The 25,584-nt window shown below is 38.9% G+C and overlaps 1 protein-coding gene across 4 annotated transcripts; it reads right to left on the reverse strand.

The window, feature by feature from the left end:
• Positions 1 to 1,050: 1,050 nt before the first annotated feature.
• hace1 (HECT domain and ankyrin repeat containing E3 ubiquitin protein ligase 1) lies at positions 1,051 to 25,330 on the reverse strand. Of its 4 annotated transcripts, XR_009119938.2 has the most exons (27): positions 25,016 to 25,330; positions 24,708 to 24,762; positions 24,338 to 24,427; positions 23,499 to 23,603; positions 23,333 to 23,408; positions 23,064 to 23,195; positions 22,714 to 22,796; positions 22,540 to 22,636; positions 22,340 to 22,441; positions 22,155 to 22,261; positions 21,524 to 21,674; positions 20,426 to 20,494; positions 18,043 to 18,347; positions 16,919 to 16,987; positions 16,648 to 16,735; positions 15,767 to 15,878; positions 15,369 to 15,466; positions 15,153 to 15,240; positions 14,904 to 15,053; positions 13,955 to 14,151; positions 13,606 to 13,737; positions 10,610 to 10,708; positions 9,177 to 9,247; positions 8,986 to 9,099; positions 8,426 to 8,557; positions 1,165 to 1,233; positions 1,051 to 1,083 (listed from the first exon to the last, which is right to left on the reverse strand). XR_009119938.2 is itself a non-coding variant. In XM_078790859.1 (26 exons), the coding sequence occupies exons 1-25, from the start codon at positions 25,104 to 25,106 to the stop codon at positions 8,455 to 8,457; spliced, it is 2,784 nt and encodes a 927-aa protein (XP_078646985.1). In that variant the 5' UTR covers positions 25,107 to 25,330; the 3' UTR covers positions 1,156 to 1,233; positions 8,426 to 8,454. The 4 variants fall into 4 exon arrangements, 3 of the variants coding, with proteins under 3 accessions (XP_078646985.1, XP_057909588.1, XP_057909589.1); XM_078790859.1 differs by lacking the exon at positions 1,051 to 1,083 and having other exon boundaries at positions 1,156 to 1,233; XM_058053605.2 differs by lacking the exons at positions 1,051 to 1,083; positions 1,165 to 1,233 and having other exon boundaries at positions 5,140 to 8,557.
• Between the last annotated feature and the right edge of the window lie 254 nt (positions 25,331 to 25,584).

Consider the following 25,584-nt stretch of genomic DNA (forward strand, 5'->3'; position numbering starts at 1 on the left):
GCATAATGGCTACCTCCACCTACTCTAATATGTTTCTTCTCCAACACTGCTTCCTCTTCTGTTTTGATATTGTTATAATAGGAATATGGTTCTCAAAATGCCATTGCCTGAAAAAAACATTTCCATGTGTACATTCTACCCCAGCCTCAGTTGTTTTGTGTAATTTGTTATTTCCAACCAAGGCAGCTTGAGTTGACAGAACTGATTACACAGAAACTTTAGGATTCGGGGAAAGATTTGCACCAGCGACGCAGTCCAAACAACAGTCTTCTAAAGAAAAATAATTTATCTTTTGAACAAAACTCGAAAGTGTGCCTCGGGGGTTAAAGCCGTCAAAGCAAGATTATTTTTTTTTTCTGAGAAATTCACTGATTAGTGGCAAGGAACAAGAAAACCCTGCTTAAAGATATCAGTGTTCATTTGAAGAGTGGCAGTTTTGAGGGGAATCCAACTAGCGCATTTTCAAGACTATAAAGAGACCAAAAACAAGCTTATAGTAATAATAAATAAAATGAGAACAACAGACCAAATAGGCGTCTGTTAGCATAACGTGAATATGTGGAATGTTAAAATAACCGTTATTAACAGTTATTCCAATAGGCGGCACGGTGGTCTAGGGGTTAGCGCGCAGACCTCACAGCTAGGAGTTCAATCCCACCCTTGGGCATCTCTGTGTGGAGTTTGCATGTTCTCCCCGTGCATGCGTGGGTTTTCTCCGCGTACCACATTCCAAAAACATGCTAGGTTAATTGGCTGGCGACCAGTCTAGGGTGTACCCCGCCTTACGCCCGAAAACAGCTGGGATAGGCTGCAGCACCCCCGCGACCCTCGTGAGGAAAAAGCGGTAGAAAATGAATGAATGAATGAGTTATTCCAATAACTATACCCCAAACAACCCACAAAGTCATCTACTATATTCATCACCCTGGCACTTACCCGGATGTTGACAAACTTCTCCCAGCAGCACGTTGTTCAAGCACCCACTTGGCTTGCTGCGTTAGCTGTGGCTAGCTAGATATTAGCCATTCTACCATAAGTTTCTCGCTCCTCGATTACCAATTTCGGCGACTTGCAGCTTGTAATCTGCAGAATATACATTTTCTTTTAGTGGACATTCATAGCCTGTTAAAGTAATTTTAACCAGTTTTACAAGTTGATGTTTACATTGTAAATGTTCAGTGGTGGAGGAGTGTAGCAGAGACTGGGACACCATCCTAGAGCACCCACTCGCAGCTGTCAGTGGGGAAAAAAAAAACATGCATAAGTCACTGTAGAGTAGAAGTCACACCCCCGGCCAAAACACGGGAAAAAAGTTAGATTTATAATCTGGAAAATATGGTAATCCTAATTTTAACTCTTGCACAGAGCAATAATGTCCATCCATTCATCATTTATAATTATTATTGTAATATCACATTGTTGGTAATATGTTTATATAAAATAACTATATAATGGAACGGATTTAACGCATGACTTCCTATGGGGAAAATTCCTCTGTTTTCCAAAATTCTTCATGAAGAAACGCTGTATTAAAATCATAACAAAATGCAGTTGTGGAATTCCAAATCATTCGGATGCTGCTTGTGTTTATTCCTTCAAGCCAAACATTAATGCTGAGATCTGCACTGCATCTTTCATTGTTCAGTGTTTTATCATATTAGCCTCAGTGACCATGAGCAGACACAGTAGTCCATGACAATGATCAATTCAGGCAAATTTAAATCAGCTGACATTTTTGGATACATTTTACAACTGTGATTGCATCTCTCACCCATAATCCGATCAAAAGATTCCAAAGGGACAAGGTCAGTTTTAATATTCTGCATGAAAAATTTGGGTTGCCGAGGGTTTTGGACTGGAGATGGGTTCTACTATTCTACTGTAACTGGGCTGTAACGGGGTACACCCTGGACTGGTCGCCAGCCAATCACAGGGCACATATAGACAAACAACCATTCACACTCACATTCATACCTATGGACAATTTGGAGTCGCTAATTAACCTAGTATGTTTTTGGAATGTGGGAGGAAACCGGAGTACTTGGAGAAAACCCACGCATGCACGGGGAGAGCATGCAAACTCCACACAGAGATGGCCGAGGGTGGAATTGAACCCTGGTCTCCTAGCTGTGAGGTCTGCACGCTAACCACTCGATCGCCATGCAGCCCGAAATGCAGTCAATCACACTCACAAACAAAACTAGTCCACTCATGTCTGGTATATTCCATGTACTGTATATGATATATAAGACATCCTATTTTTTCCATATAATACAATACTGTGACTTTGAGTTTAGAGCTGGATCCAACTACTTTATACATGTGCTTATCTGAACCCCCCCCCCCCCCCCCCCCCCCCCGCTGTGAGACGACTGCCAAAGTCTTGAGTGGTTTGAGAAAGTCTCATTCCACAAGCACATTTTCAGCCTCATTGCGTTGTACCGATCCTAGAAAAGAAGATCTATATGCACAATAACTATCTTCTGTGAGCACAATGCTGGATATGGTTATGACGAATATGGACATCAGATTTTGTGTGGGGGGGTGAAATAAGGAACCGAGAGAAGTCTGATGATAGGGAATGAACAGGATGAAGCAGCACTGGGTGTTTTTGCAGGGGAGCCAATGGGTGTGCGTACGAGAGAGCACTGAGTCGAACAGATGTAATCAGCTTGTGTGGATGCAGAGGTAATAACTCTACAGGCGAAAGCCACAGAAGTGAATCTGTCTCTGTCGTGAAGATGCGGTGCAATCAGGAAGGGGAAAAAAAAAAAAAAACAGCGAGCAGATAAAGCAGCATTAAGTTTGGAAGTCGGGCAATGCAATGCACATTTTACAAAGTAAATCAACTACATAGGAATTCTGATATCTGGTTGATGCCCAACTTTTAGAAATGATGAATCTTAATCCGATGTGTGAAGCAGGTCCAATATTCAGTGGAATCTCGAATACTTTTGAAGTCGTGCATTTTGGAGTGAGTCGCTGATGGTTCAGTGGTTGAATGGCATGATTTTAGTTCCAGGCAGCTTTGTTGTACTTCCCATTCAGTGATGATGGGAATGCTCCGCTGCCTATTTTTGCATGTGATTGACCGATTTGATAGAGTGTATAGTCAATTGGGATAAGCTCCAGCTTTCCACTGGACGAGTGATTTGTAGCCCACATTATAAAAAAAAAAACGAAAAAAAAAAACCTTAAACTGTATTATGGAAAGCAGGAAGTGAACAAATGTAACAGTTAGTTAATTATAAAAATTTCAAAAAATTCAAAACAAATTTTTTTTTAATTAAACAAACTTTTTAATTTTTTTTAAATATATTTTTTTATAAAAAAAATTAAACTATATTAGGAAAGCAGGAAGTGAACAAATAACAGTTACTGATTGTAAAAGTGCCAGCTGGAGGGGTAGGATTTTAATAAGCTTTGCTTCTTCCTACTCCTTTTGGACATGTGGAACTGTGAACTGATTATGTGATGCATTCAATTGTAATCTGATGCATGTTCAAATGAAATAAAACCATTACCATTACTATTACACAGCTAGGAGACCCAGGTTCGATTCCCCGTTCGGGCATCTCTGTGTAGAATTTGCATGTTCTCCCTGTGGGTTTTCTCTGGGTACTCCGGTTTTTTCGCACATTCCAAAAACATGCTAGGTTAATTGGCGACTCCAAATTGTCCATAGGTATGAATGTGAGTGTGAATGGTTGTTTGTCTATATGTGCCCTGTGATTGGCTGGCGACCAGTCCAGAGTGTACCCCGTCTCTCGCCTGAAGACAGCTGGGATAGACTCCAGCACGACAGCGACCATCGTGAGGATAAGCGGTAGACTGCTTAATACGAACCGGAAAGTAGCGAGGAACGACTGTATTGTGTTTCCTTTCAGGTCAAAAAGTGCGCTTTCTTACCAAAAGTTTTCAGCTGAATGCATCACAAATATATATAATTTGAAACACCAACCGGCGAGCCATTGAAAACACTCTTTGGAATATTCATCCTAATTTTGTTCAACAAGATCAAAACCAACAGCACTCCATAGAGATGAATACCCGACCGACGCAAGCCTCGTTGTCAAGTCAATGGTCGAGTAAACAAAAGCCAGACTTTTGTTACTTTTACGTCTCTTGTGACTTGCCAGCACGACACAGGTAAGACTTCAAAGGCTGTGACCGTGACAGTACCAGACTCGTTTTATTGCAAGCTGTTGCCATGGCAATCAAACTGTGTCACAAGTACATTGCAGTCAGTTATTTGTGAGCAGGAAGTGTTGCCATTGGAGACCAGGTATTGTGGTAGAGATTAAAGCAAGATAGATGGACCGCCAGTACAGTATAGTATTTCATTACAAATCAGATATCGTTGATTTGAGTATGCGTCCATTGGGATTGTCTCAATTGGCATTACAAGTTCATTCCTAGGTTTATATCAGATTCTGCTCCCCACAAATATGCCCTTCTGTCACATTCAAGAGTGAATGTGTCGAGATATTTGTAAATTGTTTTTAATGCGGCGACTTAGAACGTAGAATGGACTGAACTCGGGCCTTTGCACATGTTAAAATTTGTCTAACGTTGTGGATTATTGTCTTATTTTGAGTCGTTCCAAATGTTTTAATTGTGCAAAGGTGGTGGTTGTTATTAATGTGACGTCTTATTACACAAACCAAATGTCATTGATCATTAAGAACCTGCAAGAAGCAATTGCATTCCAGTCATTGTATGACTCTGCTGTGTTAGATACGTGTTCCTTTTTAATGGGGTTATTATGGGTTTTGTATTGATCGCTGTGTTAAAACAACTGGATACCGCTGGGCAGATTAGCAGGAGTGAGAAAGGTTTTAGCCTATTGTGATGTAGCGTTATGGCAGAGCTGGAGCAGCTGTTGGACTGACAATGCCTGTTAGGGGCCATTTAACAGCAGTCGACCTGCTGTTCCAAGCGGGTGACCCGACACAGCGCTCCCGCTGTGGCCACATATGTCTTTCCAAGCAAACACATAGCTTTGCGTACACATAAACGCATCACACAAGTCATCGCATGCACACTCAAACTCAAACTGTAGTTGCTTCAAAACTTCAAAATTAGTTTTTTTGATTTTTTTTTGTGTAATTGTTTATGTAATTGACTAACATCTTAAAGAATACAACATATAGACTTTATTATAAAATACATGATATTGATATTGACAACTTTGACAGAAATGCATATGAAGTACAATTCATCAAAATATGACAAGCAGAGCCGGCTAGCCCATTAGGCGCTGTGGTTCCCAGGAGTGCCAAAAAAATTGGGAGAAAAATAATAAATATAATTACATTAAAAATAGTAATTATTATTCTTAAAATGGAAAGCAATGCCAAATTTAATACAATTTAATTTATTTAGCAAACTGTATAAACCACCGATGGTGTGGGGGGGGGCTGGCTCTGATAACAAGGCAATACTGAGAAATAACATGATATAGTCAATAATTACACTTTATTTCAAATGAAAACAAGGAAAGCGTATGAAATAATTCCCATCCCTTTTTGGAAAAATCAAAAAAAAACATTCCAGCTTTTTTGTGGTACACTTAACGAGCACAGTTGTAATGGAAAAGTATGATTTATGATCTGCCCCCATCCTGCACGCTGAACATGCACTGTGCATAAGCCACCACGATTCATGCTGGGACCCATTTTGCGCAAGGGGGCGCATATTTGGCAAATGCGCAAAGGATGTACATTACTGCCGTGAGGCATAGGGCGACCAGTTAACTGGAGGCAAATAAAATTCAGCTTTGGGCACCAATTTGGCCGAGGGTGGTCCTGCTCATGTTCATCTAAAATATTACAAAATCACTCGCATATAAAAAAAACAAAAACTGAAAAGTACACAAGGCAAAATTTTCATGCTAAATTGATGTTCAAATATATACAGGATACAATGTAAACATTTGGACAGCATGGCCATATAAAAAATATAATAAAATCATAAATCCCGCAGATTTGGTCAGTGGAATGAATTGTTCATGTTCCAGCATACAAAGACGTCAATATTTGTCCATTCATTTTTGGAGTAGTAGTCAGTAATTGTAGTAAATTCTTATTAATTGGAGCTTCTTTCTGCAACTCCTATTACAAATTAAATTTATTTTCAAAATGTACAAACATTAAATAGCCGGTAAAAAAAAAAAAATGTGAATATTAGGTGTGTTAAGTAAACTAATTACCTTAATTAAAATTTCAATGATTTTTGTTGGTTTATTGTAAACTAATTCAATTTTAGACAAAGCATAATTTACAAAGTATGAATGATTTTGAGTGCAACTCCCACATATCAGAACTTGTGATAAAACTACAATACTAGGGATGCTCTGATCAGGGTTTTACAGTATGCTGCCGATGCCGATTAAACTGAAATTGTCCAATACCGATCATATAGATTAATTATACATTTTAAAATTGGTAGTAATAATGATTTAATTTAATTTGATCATGTATATGTGTTACAATGGAATAAATCACATCATTCAATTCACAGTTCCACATGTCCAAAAGGAGTAGGAAGAAGCAAAGCTTATTTAATCCTACCCCTCACGTCCGTTCCACATCTGTTGCAGTACATTTATTTAAGTATTCAAATGTATTTATGACGAGTGTTATTGATCTGGTGTGCCATAAAAAGGGGAAAAGTCAGGACAATTTTAAGGTCCCTTGGCTGCCACGGAGCAGGTAATAATAGGTAATTACTTATAAATTTAGTCATGAATTAATGGGGGGGGGGCTTCTTTTATTACGGGATCCAGACTTTGATGAACCCGGTGTCTCCCGCTGAGAAAGACATCAATTATTTTACTGACTCTCACACACATGGGTGAGCGTTAGCCTCCAAAACTCACCATATTCCATCAAGTGTTGTTCTTCAAATACCCTGTTAAAACTTGCTAATTAAAATAGTTGGTGGTGTTTAATCAGTATATGCAGATCAAGCAATTTTTTTTTATGGAAAATGGTCAATACTGATCGGTGCCCAGTCAATCGGATCAACCCTATAATTTACTTTTATCCAGTTGATTCGACTTGGGAAGAGTTATACAGGTATACTCCATTACTAGAGGTCGATCCGATTGATCAGCCACCGATCGGTATCGGCCAAGAGGCGTGCAAACCTGCTTTTTTTATTGACGTTTTTGGTTAATAATGTGAGAAGACTAGAAATAAATTGTGAAATACAAAACATGGGTTGTGGATAGCAGCATTTTGTTCATGTTGTGGTAAAACAAGCATAATGGCTTTGTTTGGCTTGAAATAAGCTATGAAAATTAATTTAAAATATTTATAAATATTATTTATATTATTATTAATATTATATAAATATTATTTATAAATTTAAAATAATTTCATTTTATTAAAAAAAACCTTGGTGACCCCGAATATAGCCAGTAGTCCATTTAAACATTTACACTACATGTATGTATGGGTGTTGGTGGATTTCACTCATGGATTATTTGGATCGGTATCGTCAGCATCAAACACTGATCGGAACATCATTACTCATTACTGTAATTTATTTGGGATTCTGGCACACTCCTTTTTATAAATACTCTCCAAAACCTAAATGTTTTAAGGCTGTTGCTCGGTAACTCAAAGTTTCAGCTCCCTCGAGCGGAGATTTTCGCCTCTTAGCCCAAAACTATAATTTTTTCACCTCCATCCTTGAAAAGAAGGACGGTGTTCTTGATGATTTCATCAACATTTTTCTGAACACATCGACCCGGGATGCCAAAGAGCTCAATTTTAGTCTCATCTGACCACATTACATGCTCCCATGCCTTCTGAGGCATTCAGGGGTTCATTGGCGAACTTCAGACGGGGTCTGTACCTGGGCCTTGCGGGCATGGATCTCATTCCATGAAAGCAGAGTGTTTTAGCAATGGTCTTCCTGAAAACCTCGATATCATTAACAAGCTCCCTCCTGCATAATTCTGAGTTGATCCTTCAATTTTCTCTGAATTACCCTTACACCACCAGGCGCTCCAAAGTTGACTGCATTTTTTTTTTTTCGTTTTTTTTTAATTATTGTACCACCAGTGGTCCCTTTGTCACCAGGCTGCAGGACTCATTTTGTGTGTTTCATGGACACACTGATCTGTGGGGGGCAGAATTATTTCTGGTTTGTCAGAGATTCAATATTTATACAATCTGTGAAATACAAAGGTGTGGAACCTTTGATTTTTTTTTTTATGGTGTTTTCTGGGGTGGTTGATATGCCGCGTCTGTTAAAATTAACCTACCATAATAAAAATCAGAACTCTTCCCGTCTTTATAAAGGGGGAAATAAAAAATCATTTTCTCCAGTGTCTCTCATACACACACAAAAACGTTTCTTTTTTTTTGTCCAGCAAAAGCAGCAACAATGGAGGGAGTTGTATGAGTCTGCACACCTTTCCAGCTGTATAACAGGATAGGATGGTTATGCCATGGTATAGCCGTAACTCCCACAGTGCAGCGCGACCAGGAGGCGATCTCTTAGAATCTCCTGGCTGGGATATTCCGGGAGTTTCAGCATGTTGATACTGCAAATGTGAAGAAAAAAATATATCGGAAATGTGTACGGAATAGTAAAGCTCTAAGGTCACAGAGGTTTATATGAAGCTGGTGGAACACTCCTGGTGTCTCGTACTTTGTCCAGAAGAAAGACCTTGAACCGTAAAATGAGGTACCTTTTGCACATTCCATCACACAGAGGTCTCGCTGAGTCCAACTATCAGCTTTCTTTGTGCCACAACGTAACCTGCTAGAGCGTAAATCACTGAAGAAACATATTGCCCCCTAGTGCTTAGGCATACTACTGCAAAGAAGAATACTTATGAAGTGACTGAGGTATTCTGTCTTAACCTTTTGTTCAGTGCAAAGCTTAATATGTCAAGCTGTTGGACTCATTTTCATAAACAGTTCAGATAATACAAAGTGGCTGAAACAAATGTATCTCAAACGTGTTTACCAGGTACTGGAGGTAGGAAGAAGGTTGGAGGTGTATGGCACTGCAGCTATGGTGAACTTCTGTAAACCGCTGCCACCCATTAGATAGGCAAAGCCACCATGAGGAACTCTGGAACTGATAACAATTAAGATAAAATTACAAAACAGAGGCAAATATTTAGTCACAGAGAACATTTAATGGTGTAGACAAACCTTCCAGTGACAAACTGAAGCATCAGAACTCGTTCCTCCTGGGTTAGACTTCTCACGACTTCCCAAAACCACTGTAACACAGTAAGGACAGTAAAATTACCCTGAAGAAAAATGTCTTCATCCTTTCTCCACAACAAAACTAATTTCAAAGAACATTTGATGGGAAATTTCAACAGATGTCTTCGTACTTTGACTAGTTAAAATATAATGGTAATGGTAATGGTATTATTTCATTTGAACATGCATCAGATTACAATTGAATGCATCACATAATCAGTTCACAGTTCCACATGTCCAAAAGGAGTAGGAAGAAGCAAAGCTTATTAAATCCTACCCCTCCATCTGGTACTTTTACAATCAGTAACTGTTACATTTGTTCACTTCCTGCTTTCCGTAATACAATTTAAGGTTTTTTTTTTTTTGTCCCGTACCAAAGTACAAGTTGATATGACCATCCAATGACATAATGCAGGGGTGGGCAAACTGCGGCCCGGGGGCCACCAAGCATTTGAATCCGGCCCACCAGTTACTTTTGGAGTATTTCAACTTTTAACATGTCTTATTCAGTAAAAAAAAACAAACCTAAAATTAAATCGCGTAGTTTGAGGGAAATGAAAACATATAGCTGATAGTATGACACTTTTACAAATACAATTAGACTAATAATTCAAGGCGGACTGTTAAGAATTATAAGCATAAAATAGCGTGTGTGTGTTAAATATATGTTCTGGGCCCCCGCACAATTTTATTAACTCAACGCGGCCCACTAATCAAAAAGTTTGCCCACCCCTGACATAATGGGTACCATAGTAAGTGTCAATATAGTGATATGTATAGCACATCATGACTGGTTCAAGACTCTTCATCCTTGTATTTAGCAAACATCAACTGCTTGTATTGTTTCTTGAATTGGCTCACTGTTTTGTGCATTGTTTGAGGTCCTTACTCAATCTATTCCTTAGTTTGATTCCACATACTGAAATCTATGGCTTTTTAACGTAGTCCTAGCATATAAGTGCTTCAAATTTAGTTCTTCCCTAAGATCATATTTCTACTCTCTTGTAGAGAAGTATTGGAGAAATATGAACACAATAAAATGTAACATGTAATAAAATGTAACACAAAGTGCTGCATGAAAACAAACAAAAAAAACATTACCTTCATTCTAGGTGAATCAGGAAAGACAAAAACGTGTAAGAAAGAAAAAATATGTGTACTTTTACTACTGCCGATGTCACACACGGTTGTGAAACATGCTGTGTTCAATTGTATACTGAGGTCAAAAAATGATTGCATTCGACTTCGAAGGTTCCAGTATTTACTAAATGATGTGTCATATATTCAATAATAATGTAATTAAAAAAGTAAACCAGATTGTCTTTCTAAATATTCTAGGCATTAGTCCAAATCACAGCAGCTATAAATGAGCCCACCTGGATGACTGGCTCCTGGGGTTCGTAGCCACTGGTGTACTCGGTGTTCCTGCACCAATCCTGCACATCGATCTCTGGCATCCCTGACAGTAGGAGCTCCTGCACACAAACACAAACATGCATGAAAGGAGTGAAGGAAAAACCCTTTCCCACAGAGATTGGCTTGTTTACACAGAATATATTGATGCTCTGTAAAATGTCGCCCCAGCCGGTACATTTATGTAGTATCAAAGGTGTTTGGAGCATTGTGAATAAGCTGCGCCTCTCTTCCGGCTGTGGCATTCACACAGATATCAATACAGTTGCAGCTACGCCTTTCTGTTGTTATGCTGCTAACTGTGGTGATGCACAACCAACAACCAGTGTACAAAAGGAGGGTGAAAAGACACAAAAATCATGTTCAATGTAGTCTGTATATACAGTACAATGCAGTTTGATTGTAAACTCATATTAAGAACTGCACTGTGTGTACCGGTCCTTAAGGATGTCCTATTCTTGAAGGTCAGTCATTTTGGAGGACTTGTCATGATTGTACAATGAAACAATTGTGCAATGGAATTATTTAAATGTGACCAATTATATGTTCTGCAACATCACATATAACAATGTAAACAAATTCTCTTTATAATGGAGTGTGCAATAATGCAAGTACTATACACTTGTAAAAATGGTACCGTAGCAAATGTATGAAATTGCTTGGGCGTAACAGGCCTTATCCTGATTTTAAGGTCATGATTGGGTTCATAGAACATATAACTTGTTAGCATTTGTGTGAACAGCTTTCATATTGCATTAGTTAAGTAATTATTCACAGTCATTTGCATCACTTCCTGTGAAGTGAACTGACTGTCTATTACCTGAGCTCTGTATTGTCATTAGACTTTTGAATGAATACTTTACACTTTACCTCACCACAGATCTTGACCGTAACTAAAGAACGGTTTGCTGATACCATTGGCTTGAATACTGTATGCAATGAGAAACTAACTTCAAGAAGAAAACGAGTTACTATTGCTAATAACAGCAAGCAAGACAAGCCAAAACATTAAGTGACAGCCGAACGTCATGACTTGTGTGATTAAAAATGGTTGGGTAATTGTTCAATTAATAAAGTCATCAAACTTTATCTATTGTGCTGTCATGGTTCTGAAGGAAGAGAATGCTGTCTTATGTGAATAATTGCCAGCCTGGGAGAAAAAAATAGAAACTCATGAAACAGAATATTGCAATTAGCGTGCAGAATGATGGGATCGTGACAGAGTTCCACAATATAGTCAGTCTTAGGTCAGGACGGTTACGGTGATTGAAACACAACATTTTTTTTGGTGAGGTCACTGACCCATGAGGAAAAGGGTAATTAAGGCGGCCAATTGCAAGTAGTTCTATTTGCATCTTCTCTGAAGAGTAGCAACATGGTAGAATCAAAACAATTGTCAAATGACCTGAGAGCAAAGATTGTTCAACATCATGGTTTAGGGGCAGAATACAAAAAGTGGAAATGAATACAAAATGGAAAACCACAGAGTCCTAGTTTAGGCCCGGATTGGTAGGACAAAAAAAATCACAGATAAGCAGAGGCGAAGGATGGTGAGAACAGTCAAACTCAACCCAAAGACCTAAAACATGATCTTGCTGTAGATGGTGTCACTGTTCAACTATTCAGCTATTCTGGGAGAGTCATTCGGAAGAATATTATTGAAAAGCTGTGATTTAAAGCGGGCTGTCCATGCTCAGAAATTCAATTGGAGATGTTTTCCAAAGAGGAATGATCAAAATTACCTTCAACCAAAATCTAGACCTTCATTGGAAGCTTCATTATTCTGCAAAAGGAGGCTCTCCTAAATATTGATGTAATTTTTCTGTTGGAATGCCGAAATTTAGGCACCTGCCAACTTTAAATAATTACATCAATTGCACACTAAATACTATAAACTTGATTTCACTTCTCATCTATCACTGTGTTTGTCTGCTATATGATATATTTAACTGAAATGGCTGATCCCAACAAGCAGTGATTTATAAAAATGATTTTTTCATACCACTGTAAGAGAGGCAGAGAGGAACCACATGAAATGGAAGTAGCCTCAACAGAACAACAGGTGGCCAAAATCTTGCAATCAAAGGAAGTGGAAGTATAGGTATGATCAATGCATGCAATACACTGTATGGAAAAAATAACAAGGCCACGTATCATCATAATGCTCACCAGAAAAAAAAACAAAACAAAACAAAACAGGGAAGCAAGCTCAAAGGAACTTCTACATGAATGAGCAGGTCTCTTGGAGCACCGACTGTAAAACAGTTAAACGGAACACCAGAAGAAGCCAGACTCAAAGGCTGGATATATAAAGATCACAGCGACTCGACTTGTGTTGGCGGCCATTTGCTGTTTTTCGTGAGTATTACTGGCCGCTGCATCAAATCTTGGAGTAATAACAGAAAAAAACAGCAGTGTCTGTGTAGTGCAAAAACCTGTGACACTGGTCACAATTACATGGATCATATTGGATCGTCGTTTTTTAGCGGTGTTCTGCTATTTTAATTCAGCAAAAATACAGAAAGTGACCTTGCATTTTTTTTTTCATTATGAAAGAAGCCATGAATGAAATGTCTTGAAATGTCGGTATGAAAACATAAAACAGGCCTTCCACTGTCAATATTTTCAAGAAGAGAAATGACAGTGTGACCGAGGTGTGTCTAACAAACATGGAGTGGAATAATACAATTGATCCATGTCCAAGTGACAACATTAAAGCTGCCGACACACATGGGGGGGAGAAAAAAAAAAAACAAAAAACAATAACCATCTGATAGAGCTAAATCAGGAGGCGGGGCTTCAAGGTGACCCTATCCTTTTGATTCCAACCCCCAAGCCAGGCATGGCTAATCAATCCTTACATTAGATGCAAGCGGGACAAGCTGGCAGCGGAGAATAAGGTGAATACCAACTGACGAGAGGACAACGAGAGACACAATGGGGAGGGACGACGACTTACCAATTCATATTCATCAAAAAGCTGGATGAGTGAGGGCGGGATGAAAGTGTGGAATCCTTGCAGGAAGGCGTTTATCTGTGGCTGGATGGCCCGTGTCATTCTTAGCTCTGTCACAAGCTGGACATACTCATCCTGGTGCACACACAAACACAAAAAAATAAAGTATTCAGAAAGACACATGGCTGTTAACTAACTAACTAACTAAATGTGGCACAGCAACAGTGACAAGCTCCTCATACGAATAAATTAAGTATTACTATAATATTAAGGAACTACATACTGCATGGATAATTTGGCAAAAAGGACAGGTATATATAATTATATTAAATCACACACACACAAACAGTACCTTATTATCCTGAGTCACAACAATGCCCGTGCCTCCTGGTTTGAGAGGCACTTCCTCCATGGCACCAAATACATCAGTCTCCACAGAAAAGGTGAGCTCCAGACCCAAATCACTGATGTCATTGTCCAGGATCCACTGCAGGTTTTTGGCATACTCTGGATCAATGGATGACACATCTTGGTAGTTCACTGGGATACCTGGAACAACCAATCACTACATTACTACATTGGGAAATACGAACTTAAGCTGACTATGGAGGTGTTAGTTCATGTCTAGAGGGCTCTAATGATGCTCCAAATGTTGTTGTTTTTGTACAATGATAATAAATACTACTTGAAGTTGTAAAAACTTTATTTAGGTCGTAAGCAGGTTTTCCATGCTGCAACTATGGAAAAATTCAATTTATAAATTAGAAATACTACTTCACGGAAATTACTTATCATGCTCGGGTCTGGAGGAAAGTAACCACAATAAAGGAGGTACAAAAAAAAAACTTAAATTGTATTATGGAAAGCAGGAAGTGAACAAATGTAACAGTTACTGATTGTATAAGTACCAGATGGAGGGGTAGGATTTAATAAGCTTTGCTTCTTCCTCCTCCTTTTGGACATGTGGAACTGTGAACTAATTATGTGATGCATTCAATTGTAATCTGATGCATGTTCAAATGAAATAAAAACAATTACCATTACCATAAAGTATTTTGGAACCTTAATTATTTGAAGCATTATTGTCTATATATAGTCTATATTGACATATTATGAACATTAAAACCGATACTAATCTTGCAAAGAGATTTAGCTTTGGGTGATGAGAATCCAAATGTTTATAGAGAATCCTAGGTTTTATGGATATGCACGGGAGAATTTTGAATTATTTTTGTCTTTAACGCTGTCAGTCGGGTTCAGACAGTCAACATGAAAGCATCACATTCTGAATTTCTTTTTACCCAGGATGTGTTTGTAGAAGGAGCGGGTGAAATAGATATTGACCAGCTGCCTGTGATACAGAGCCAGACCCAAGATTTGGCCCGCAAACCGGAAGTAGTTCAGGTGGTCTGGGTTCACTGAGGAGTTACTGTTGGGCTGGAAAGTTGTACCTGTAAAATCGGAAGCACACCATGATACACATGGATTCTCTGAAATAAAAACATGCGTGTCATAATGAATGGTATAATACAAAAGCAAAGGCAGTGTACCATCAGCTGACTGAGTGAAGAGAGCGTAGTCTGGATTGATTATCTCATTAGACAAGATGTCAAACCATTCTCGAACAACACCCTGACCCTGTAAACAATTGCAAACATCAAATATCAACATAGTTCTCTCAGTATGGCATTGTTGCAACTGAAAAAAAGGTGAATCAAAAGTTTTCTTGCTGAGGAACCATTGTGTGGCACCATCCAAAAACGCACCATCCCTTCCTCGCCGTGGAAGCGGACCGCAATCCCTTGCTTCAGTTTTTCATTGGTAGACTTGGAAACCATTTCACAGCTGCTTCGAAATATTGAGTCTATTGACAGGGGGACCAAAACATTTGTGATTATTGATTAATAAAGGAACTATACACAATACACACTGTACCAAAAAATGAATAGGTCTTATAATATAAGTCTAATATTGCGACATGACACGAGAAACACCACTTACAACAACTCTGACAGTCAATCAACAAAAATTTAACAAGGTACAAACAAGTCCTCATATTTCAACGATGGTGTAGGTGAACCTAATGGTTTTGTGCAAAAACAACAATCTGCACACAGATGTTCTTCTTACATAGACATAAAAGATTATTTAAGGTATCTACTACCTCTGTGGATGAGTAGGATATCGCTCTCATTGACCGGGCGATGAACCATGTCTGAGTCCGGCTGACCAGCAAGAAGATGCTCGTAGAACCACTCACACCGATCCTTGAAGGGCTGTGGAGGAAAAGCACAACTTCAACAAACGTCACACAGCACTTTCCACCCTTAAACTAATTACCACTTTGCCTTGCTTTCAAATCTCAGACTGTGGATTTTCAGTCTCAACCAACGGCCTGGAAAGCCTTCTTTGTTGAAATACTCCTCTGTAATACAGAGTTGGAGCTCAGTTCTATTTGCATAATGTATGCCTTTGTTCTCTAAGCGGCAGAGGTAGAGTGAAGGATGAGCGTGGAAGAGAGAGAGGCTTTTTTTCCTCCTGGGGCTGTGAGGCGTACTGAGAGAGAAATCAGATGAAATCAAATTCACCAGGTTAAAGTCTGTAATTAAAACAAGGGCCTGCTCCCAGGCGGGCCATAATCCATACGTAACGAAGCTTGGCATTCTGCAGCTCCAATATGAATACTGACGAGAAAGTGAGTTGGGCGAAATCTCAAATTGTTCATTTAAGAAGCTATACAAAATAGAATTTAAGGTGAGTGCAATAGCCATAGCTATATGGTTAAGAAATAAAATTGAAATATGGACTAGATAGTATAAAGTCTATAGTCTAAAAGAAACATCATGTTTTTGGACTGTTAAGAGGAAACCGGAATAATGGGAGAAAACTCACACAAGCACATGCAAACTACACACAGAAGTCCAGACCGAGATTTGAAACCAGAATCACGGAGCTCTGCAGCATCTCCGCTCCCCACATGCAACCAAATATTTTTTGGTCATAACTGCTTTTTATAAGACTTCTACTTGTCCCATGTCTTCATACCTGGCCCTTAATGATGTGCATGAAGCGTGACATCAGCTCGGGACACTCCAGCAGGAAGTGGAAGTGGTTAAAGATGATCTTTGGATTTCTACAAAAAGGGAGGTAGAAATGAGACTGATGGAAAGAAACACGATATTATGATGTGAAAAGGCGGCTGTGGTGGAGAGACTAACGTCGAAGAGAATGGATTGTTTTTCCCAATCAATGGCCGGTCTCCGGGCACCGTGAGCAGGTTGATGTATAGCCTAAGCCAAGTGCCAGACTGACTCACCTGTTTACAAAACACTTCAGCACCTCGTCATGCTTGCAGACAAACTCAATGAAGTGAGGGGATGTCATTCTGAATGAAGAAAGAGAGGAAGTGATGAGTGAGAAAGGACAGTGAAATAGACAGCAGCAACAATGCTGTGGCAGCGTCTGCTTTCCAATTAGACACAGATTACTCATCTGAAACAGCCAAATATCTACACTGAAAATGATGAATTGCCGTCGGAGACGAGACTAGACCAGAATCTTAATCAACAAGCAGGGTGAACGACATAAGATCAACAACAACAAAGACAGCCATCTCATTTCGGCAGGCATGTCAATACCAGGCATCTCTTGGCTGCTTATTAAGCACGCTTAATGATCTAATTGAGCATAATTACAGACTTGGTCAGAGTTTAAACAAAGAGAGATAACAGGCGGTATAGGCTGCACCTCAGAGGGGGGATAGAAATGTTTTCTTTTGACTTTGAGAAAACAAAATACTACAAGTAATCCAAGGTATTTGCACCACACTTGTCATGTATGTGAGATAATATAGTACAAGGTATAGTTATAAAGGAAGCGAATATAAGCAATAGAAATTCAAATCTGTGAATAGGTACCGGGGTATGGGATTGGTAGCATGCTACTTTGTGCTATTCGGTCCCTGGACAACCAGCACAGATGCCTGGTTCGATTGCCAGCAGTAAATCGAGCCTGGCTAGCTGTGAGACGTAATCCCTGCAGCTTTTCCTAGGTCTGCCGGGATGGCAGCTGGCCTGGGAACACCTTGGTGAAATCCCGGTGGAGCTGGAGGAGGTGGGCGGAGACTGGGAAGTCTGGGATTCCCTATTAAGACTGCTGCCCCCAGACCTAGGACACGCTGTACACCTACTTCCCTAATTCAAGTGTGTAAGTGCAGTCGCCGTAGAGTTCAACTCTTGTCTCAACTACCTGATTTTAGCTAATCTGCCTGCAAAATGTAGTAAATTAAAAAGTAGCAATAGTCACGCTAGTTTTGCTATTAGTATTACTAGAATTAATGGCTATGGATTAGGTCTAAGATGTACAGTGCAATTAAATGTTATGTACTGCAAAAGCCATGCTTCTTGCTTCCTCTATTGATTGTCATTGCAGTGAACAAACCCTTGTGGCATCTGGCAGGAGCAGCACATGTAGAAGGCTTGGATCACGGCGCTGAGACGATTGGCTGTCATGGAGATAACATCCTCTCCGTCGGCGTACACCTCCGTTTCCATGACAATCTGAGGGTCCAGTGAGGTGGGGAGCTTTGGTGTGGTGCCAGAGTGATCGACCTCCCGCTGTTTGAGAATCAGAGAGGCTATCTCACTGCTGGAGGATGTGAAAGAAGGGTTCTTCCTGTTTCTGTCCAGCTCAGTGGAGATCAGCACAAGCCACTCGTCCAGCGAGTGCCAAAGCAGCTCCAACGGCTGTAAAAGCATAAATAAGATATGAGAGGTGAATAAGATAACAAAAAAGCTAAGATAATTAATCATGAAGATATTATAAATTGATTTAAATATTTTGCTTTCAGGGTATCTTCAGGTTGATAACATTATTCATCATATCAGAGAATTAATTAAGACCCTAAAGGAAAAAGTTGCTCTGTTAAAATCAATTCATTCTATGCAATACTTTTATTTCAAAAACAGACCTGAAGATACCCTGTCATGCAGCCCCAACTAATAAAGTTTTAAAGCAGGATTTATGCAGATAAAAAATACAAATTTAACTTCCAGCAACTGTACAGTTGTGATCAGACCTTTAGAAACACAACAAACAACATTTTGTGTTTTTGTTTTTAATGAAGTGTTTTCTTTTCTTCACAGAGGTCGACTTTTGGTTTTTGGTTGTGATTTTTCTTTATGTGGAATTTTTGCATAGTCCATTTTATATTTTGTTGTTTTTTTTTGTGTATTTTTCAGCTGTCAAATATATTTAAATGCTCTTAACATTCCAAATACTCTTGAGAAATTAAAGTTCATTGCTTTTGATACAGTGTACTCGCATTACTATGTCATACATTATCAGTACATTAATGAAAAAAATGTTAATATAACATTGACGATGGTATCGTAACTGGCAATAACCTGTAGGAAAAATTTCTTCCAACAAAATGTGTTATCATAAAAGGCCTAGTGGAGCCACTCTCTTTCCAAAATGAAATGAAATCCACACAGAGTCAAAATTATACATGTAGGCTAAATTACCTATATTCACTGGGGAAAATAGATATTTGATCCCCTGCTGATTTTGTAAGTGGAAAATTTCAGTCCAGTTTGAAGGTGTACATTTCGGACCAATGAATAATTTCCTCAGTCCATGGTGATGTAAAATATGCCACCCTGTGGACAATAACTCGGTGTTCCAGCAGTTCCCAATTCATGGCAGGGTTGAGCTTTGGTGGTTGATTGGTTTTTCACCTTCTTTATCGAATGCTGGCACTTGCAACCTTCATTGGCTAGTCTTGACAAACACTTACAACTTACAGCAAAACATAAAGGAAGTGTCAGAGTTGATCTCGCTGCCATGTCATGTTTTTAATCAATAATAGTCATAAATGAAAGTAAATGTAACCTCCAATATGATATTTATATATTGCCTGTAGGTATGAATGTGAGTGTGAAAGTTTGCTTATATGTGCTCTGTGATTGGCTGGTGCGTACCCTGCCCCTTGCCCAAAATCAGCTGAGATAAGTTCCTGCATACCCCTGCGACCCTAGTGAGGGTTACAGTGTTACAGAAATCCATCCCACACAAAGAATTACTTAATTATATTACTACACATTCAATATCGCCGTGCTGCAATGCTTATTATGGGTGAATATATAACTCTGATCACATCTGTATCAAGTATTCAGTCTAATGTACACAATTCCCAGGATTTCTCTGTACACAGATTGAACAAATACACGATGATTAGTGCACTCCAGAGATGTTGCAAGGTGTTAATTAAGTTTACAGAAGCATTCGCTTTGCCCCTCAGGTTCTGACTTGGTAAAAAAGCCCACAGATGTACTTCCTGAACACTACTTACTTTTGTGCTTAAATCATCTTGAGTAGTGGCCATCAGAAAAAAAAAGAAAAAACGCAGAAGTCCAAGGAAGATGAAAGCTTTGGTTTAGGCAATAGGACATTTACAGAAATTTGAGGGAGTAGAAGTCTGTCAGTTAAAATTTGTTCTACTCATTCTGATTGAACCACTTCTGACGTTTCTGTTGGCGACGCCGATTATATTTGACGTCAACTCACAAACAGAGATTGTCCATACTCCCCACTAATTGCCTAATCCAAATTCAAAACAGATATAAAATGCCATTTTCAAAGGGTTGTATTTGAAAATAAAATATCAAGCTAAAAAGAGGTTACATCCAAACCAAAGCCAGTTGATTGATGATAGGAAATTAAAAAAAAAAAAAAAAAGATTCCCAGCCTTGTGGATCATCAGTGTCAATATACTAACATGCTTGAGCTTAAGAAATGAAACTGAAATATGTCAGTGGCTTACGTAAAATACAGCAGAAGCTGTCGAAGAGCACTTGTCTTTTGGTATAGCCTCTGCTTGTCTCATACGCATCTACAACCAGGATTAATGTAACCAGATGACAGTTATTGAACAATACTGATATGTTTATTTGTTTGTTTAAATCATTACTGAGTTCATTCATCCCGCCACCAGTCAGTCACAAGGCCAGGTTAATAAAAATATGACAATCTTACTACAATTACTAATATAATACACTATGGAATGTGTTCAGCTTCCATCCACCACTGGTTCTCGAGCAAAACTTTGACAGTTTTGTATTGCAAGGGTTTTAGAAAAGCATACAAAATTAACCCTGGAATATATGGAGAGTGGTTAGGAGTGACTATTTTTAAAAGCTGCAGTGCAATTATTATTATCAAAAGCACAAATTTAAATTATTTGAAGCATCACTACGACTACTAAGTCAGTGCTTTTCAATTATTTATTATCTGTATGCAACCAAATGGAGAGCATACAAGTGTCAGGAGTCAAACTGCATGTTGAGTACTATGAATTTGAACATGTTGGTTGGTCTGCATTTAAATTAAACACCCACCCCCACCCCGGAAAGTTCCCCACGCAACCGGGCCCCGGCCACCCACTAAGCACTGACTTAGGTCAAGATGACACACATACAGAAAGCCACAAGTGTAAAAACTGCTAGAGAAGCTACATACATTTTCTAGTCTCTAAGTTTTACACCATTTTCATATTTTTAAATGTGTTCTTTGAAGGTATGTTATTTTTTGTCATCTGTACAACATTTTACTGAAACTGCTTTGGTACTTGTTGTCAAATCAAAGCGCTTTACTGCCATCAAGTGGCCACACTTTGTCAATGAGCTATTATTGGACTAATGTTAAATATAATATGTGGGATATGTAATACCGGTAATGTCATTTAGCATGATCTTTCTTTACAATCTGCCTAATGTTACTGGATGGAAGCAATACACTGTGAAAAAGCTGAAGGATTTACATGTCAGCAATCAGCATATCAATGACAGTTAGAGTGAAGCGCATGCAACACTTGCAGTAAACATATAGTACACTACTGCTCCAGTAAATATGAGGTACCAACCTTAAAGACCTGACTACGAGGGGTCTTGTTGCCGTTGTAGCCCATATCGTTGCCATTATTGGGTGATGAAGGTCCCAAGCGGAATACATGGCAGAAAATGCGAACGATCCTCAGGAGACTCTTCATCTGAGCGTCATAGCTGCTGGATAGGCTGGGTAGAAAATAAAATAAAATGGTATTAGTGATTATTTGCTTTATAATGGGATCTTCCATCCACTTCTAATGACACAATTAAAAAAGATGGCTGACTGCACTGGTCTACAAGCAAAATGCTTGTGTTTTTTTTTTTTAAGTCACTGATAACAAAAAAATAAGTCAAAAGTGAAGTTTGGATATAGTTTCCAAGATACACTGTTGGCTCAGAATAGGAAAAAATATGCAAAATAAGGCAAAAACAGTAGAAGCAGCTCTATCTGAAAGCCTGTCTGCACATTCCAAAACATTCATTTTGATGTCAAGGGTTTTGACAAATCTATGTCTTGGAATCTCTGTCTTTCATGAACGGTAGCAGAAATTGACTTTTTCTTGGAAACTGCAAGACAGATAAATTATAAGACCAAACGCCAAGTTATTTTCTTCCAAAAAATTACTTTAAATTATTTTAATAGGGAGACAATCCTGAAAATCATACCTGAGCAGCTTGTGTCCATTAGTGGTGGCAACTTCAGCCAAACTTGTCAAGATCCTCTGATAATTACTGTCACTCTGCTGAGAAACGTGCTCCAGAACCTGCCGGAGCTACATACAAACACACTTTTAACAAATATGTGTAACAAGTATAGCAGTATCTGGACATTTTAATGAATATGCTCAAACCATATTCTCTTTTATGTCATCATTCTGTGTCATCTGAATGAGGATCTGGAAGAGTCTGCCATGGTGCTGAATGAGAATCTCGCAGGTCTCCCCGTATCCTCCCTATATATTAAGGACAGACACAAATCAGAGTACTTCACATCGAAGTAAATTCCAACTTAGCTAGAGAAACAACATACGGCGTCTGCTGCAGTGTTTACCTGGACACACAGATCAAGAGGAGTGATCCCATTCTTGTCAGCAAGGTATTTGGCTCCTCGAGAAAGCAGGATCTGTGCTGTGTCTCTTTGGCCATGACTGCATAGATTATTATTTTATGAACAAAAATTATATAATTTTTTCCAACATTAAAATGAATGTACTGTTGGCATCACCTGCAGGCAAAGTAAAGGGGTGTGGCGCCGGAGACGTTTGGTCGGTTGATGTCAGCACCACTGTCCAGCAGACACAACACCGTCTGAACGGACACAACACACATCAGTCATACAGTGGCAATTTTGGAGAGCATGATCTCTGAAATCTGGTAAATAAATATATTTAAAAAATAAATATATATTTAAAAAATATAAATAGATATATAAATATATATAAATAAAAAAATATAAATATAAAAAATAAATAAATCTGCTCCAATAATAATATAATATATAATATAATATAATACAATGATCATGAAGGCATTCTATTCTATTATATAAACATTTAACTATGAAAAGTGGCTTACAGTTTTGTGTCCGTTCTGACAAGCTACATGCAATGCTGTCTGTCCCATGGCATCCTCGACATCAACGTTGGACACATGTTGGACCAGATCGTGGAGGAGTTCAGTCCTCCCATTCACTGCCAACCAATGAATCTAAAGCAGAGGGGGTGGAGTCACAGCTCTGACTATTGATCAAGACTTGAAATAAAACAGTTTATGGGTTATTTAATAAGTAGCGATGACTGCTATGATTTGTATCAAAACCAGACGGAGGATTATATTCCACTCACAGCGGTCAGTCCCTCATTGTTGCAAATGTTGACATCAGCATTATATTCCAGTAGTTTGCCCATACATTTCTTCTGTCTGCAGGGAACAGGACAGAGTTCAGATATTCACATATCACATTGTTGCACTTGCCGTTATTGCCTCCACTAGATATAGATAGATCCTTACCCATTCCTTGCTGCAAGGTGCAGTGGGGTGCAGCCTGAGATGTCCTGGTAATTTGGATTGGCACCCCTCTTCAGCAACAGAACAAGACACTCCACTGACCCACAGCTATGCAGGGAAAATATGCAGATTTTACATACAAATGCAACATCTTGTGGCATCACACTTTATCCCCATTGCACAGCTCTTTTTAAGCAAGGAACGTTATGGCTAGTCTGGCTTTTTTTGTGTGTTGGATGCCATTCCTGACACCACCCTCCCATTTATCCAGGTTTGTGCCAGTCCTGAACATCTCCAATGTCCAATCTCCATGTGATGCTAAATATTTCTATCTATACTTATCTGAACTAGCGATTTAAAACAAAACACATGCGCAGCAGACTCCAATCCCAGAACGCACTACAGTTGCATATTTGAAGTGTGAAGCACATTGGAGTTTGAAACACACCTTAGCATAAGATAGATAGCCTTTCTTTATTGTCATTGCACAATAACACAGCAGTGAAATTGCCAACGAAATGCCGTTGCCTGGCTCCCGTATAATAATAAATAATAATGTGGAGAATAAATAGTCTGTAAACAAAATAGCTCATGCAGCTCATATTTTCCACGCCGCGCTGCTCCAGTGACATCGTTGAGCCACACTTCCTGTTTAGTTTTGGGGTGCACGGCTTTCAGAGGGGCTAAACTGAAATTCATATACAGTATAGGAAATGTTGAAAGACTATTGGAATTATTAGGCTGACAATGATTTTCATTCAAAAGTGTTGCATCAGTATATAAATGGTCACACAAATACAATACTTTGTGTGTGTGGACTACAAAAACAAAGAAGTTCTTACTTGGCAGCAATATGAAGCAGGCTTCTCTTCACTCGCCCAAATGCATAGTTGACATCAAACTTGGAGTTGAGCAGCAACTCTGATACTGATCTTTTGGAAACAGTGACAAAAAAAATATTATTTAATTGGAGTGGGTGACACAAACACTATCAACTTCAGCATGTACCAGACCAAAAAGAGCTATGATTTATTGTTTAAGGTTCATCCAAAAATGAACACAACACAACCAAACGTATGCTGCCCCAGGTTTACCTTTTATCTTACAATGTTTAGCGTTAAAAGGAACCTATTATGCTCTTTTTTTGTACAGTTGCGTACAGACTAAGGACCTCCAGTAAAAGCATGTTATCGAGGTTGGTTGGATGCCTACCTGTGCTGGTCAGCCATCACCATGGGCATAAGTGTGTATACTGCAGTTTCATTGTCTGTGGAAAAAGAAGGACTTAAGATAAAGTCTAAAGTAAATTAACTGATCTGAGTTGATTTCACACTCATAAAAAGGGTTTACATTCACAACATTCACTTATGATATATATAACACTATTATTAGTGCGGCTGTTGTTTATATTTGTGAAATGTGTAACATACATTAGGTACAGTACGGATTTATACCGTATTAGAAACGGGACCCAAGCTATGTTTGGTTCCGGGTACTGACACCTTCAGGGTCGACATTACCTTCGGGGAGTTCCACAGTCCTGGCCCGGCGGAGGGAGCGGGTCAGCCGGTTGAGCTGTACGTTAAGCTGCTCCATCGCCCGTTCCATCATAGGGGAGCAGCCAGCCGGTAGAAATTGTCGTGTCACCCAATAGGTTTATGTGATCCACATTCGAATGTGTCGTCCCTGGGCGTTGCCCATGGACGCTAACAGGGGTAGGCGTTTTTTTTCTGGTACACTGCTTTACTGCTAACTCATTATTTCCCTCCCCTGCTGCCCTCCTGAACGTCAACGTTACTGCAAATGTTTCATACTTCCTGTTATGATGACGTTCACCGTTCGCTGTGGTCACTGGGTAATGTAGTCTTTAGTGACGATTTAACAACTCCCTGACCCCAAAAAAGGCTGCAATTTGTAGATCAAAATAGGTGATGTGTTTATTGCATGATTTAATTTTAAAATTTAATGATTAGTATATATTCCAATTAAAAGCTAGCTGCTTGTTGTTAAAAATACAATTAACTAGTAAACAAGAACGTATAAAAGTCATAATATTATAGAAAAAATATTGAGAAAAAGAGTCATAATT

Source organism: Doryrhamphus excisus, linkage group LG5, assembly GCF_037039965.1.
Source record: "Doryrhamphus excisus strain RoL-2023G ecotype Guam linkage group LG5, RoL_Dexc_Guam_v1.1, whole genome shotgun sequence".
Taxonomy (NCBI): domain Eukaryota; kingdom Metazoa; phylum Chordata; class Actinopteri; order Syngnathiformes; family Syngnathidae; genus Doryrhamphus; species Doryrhamphus excisus.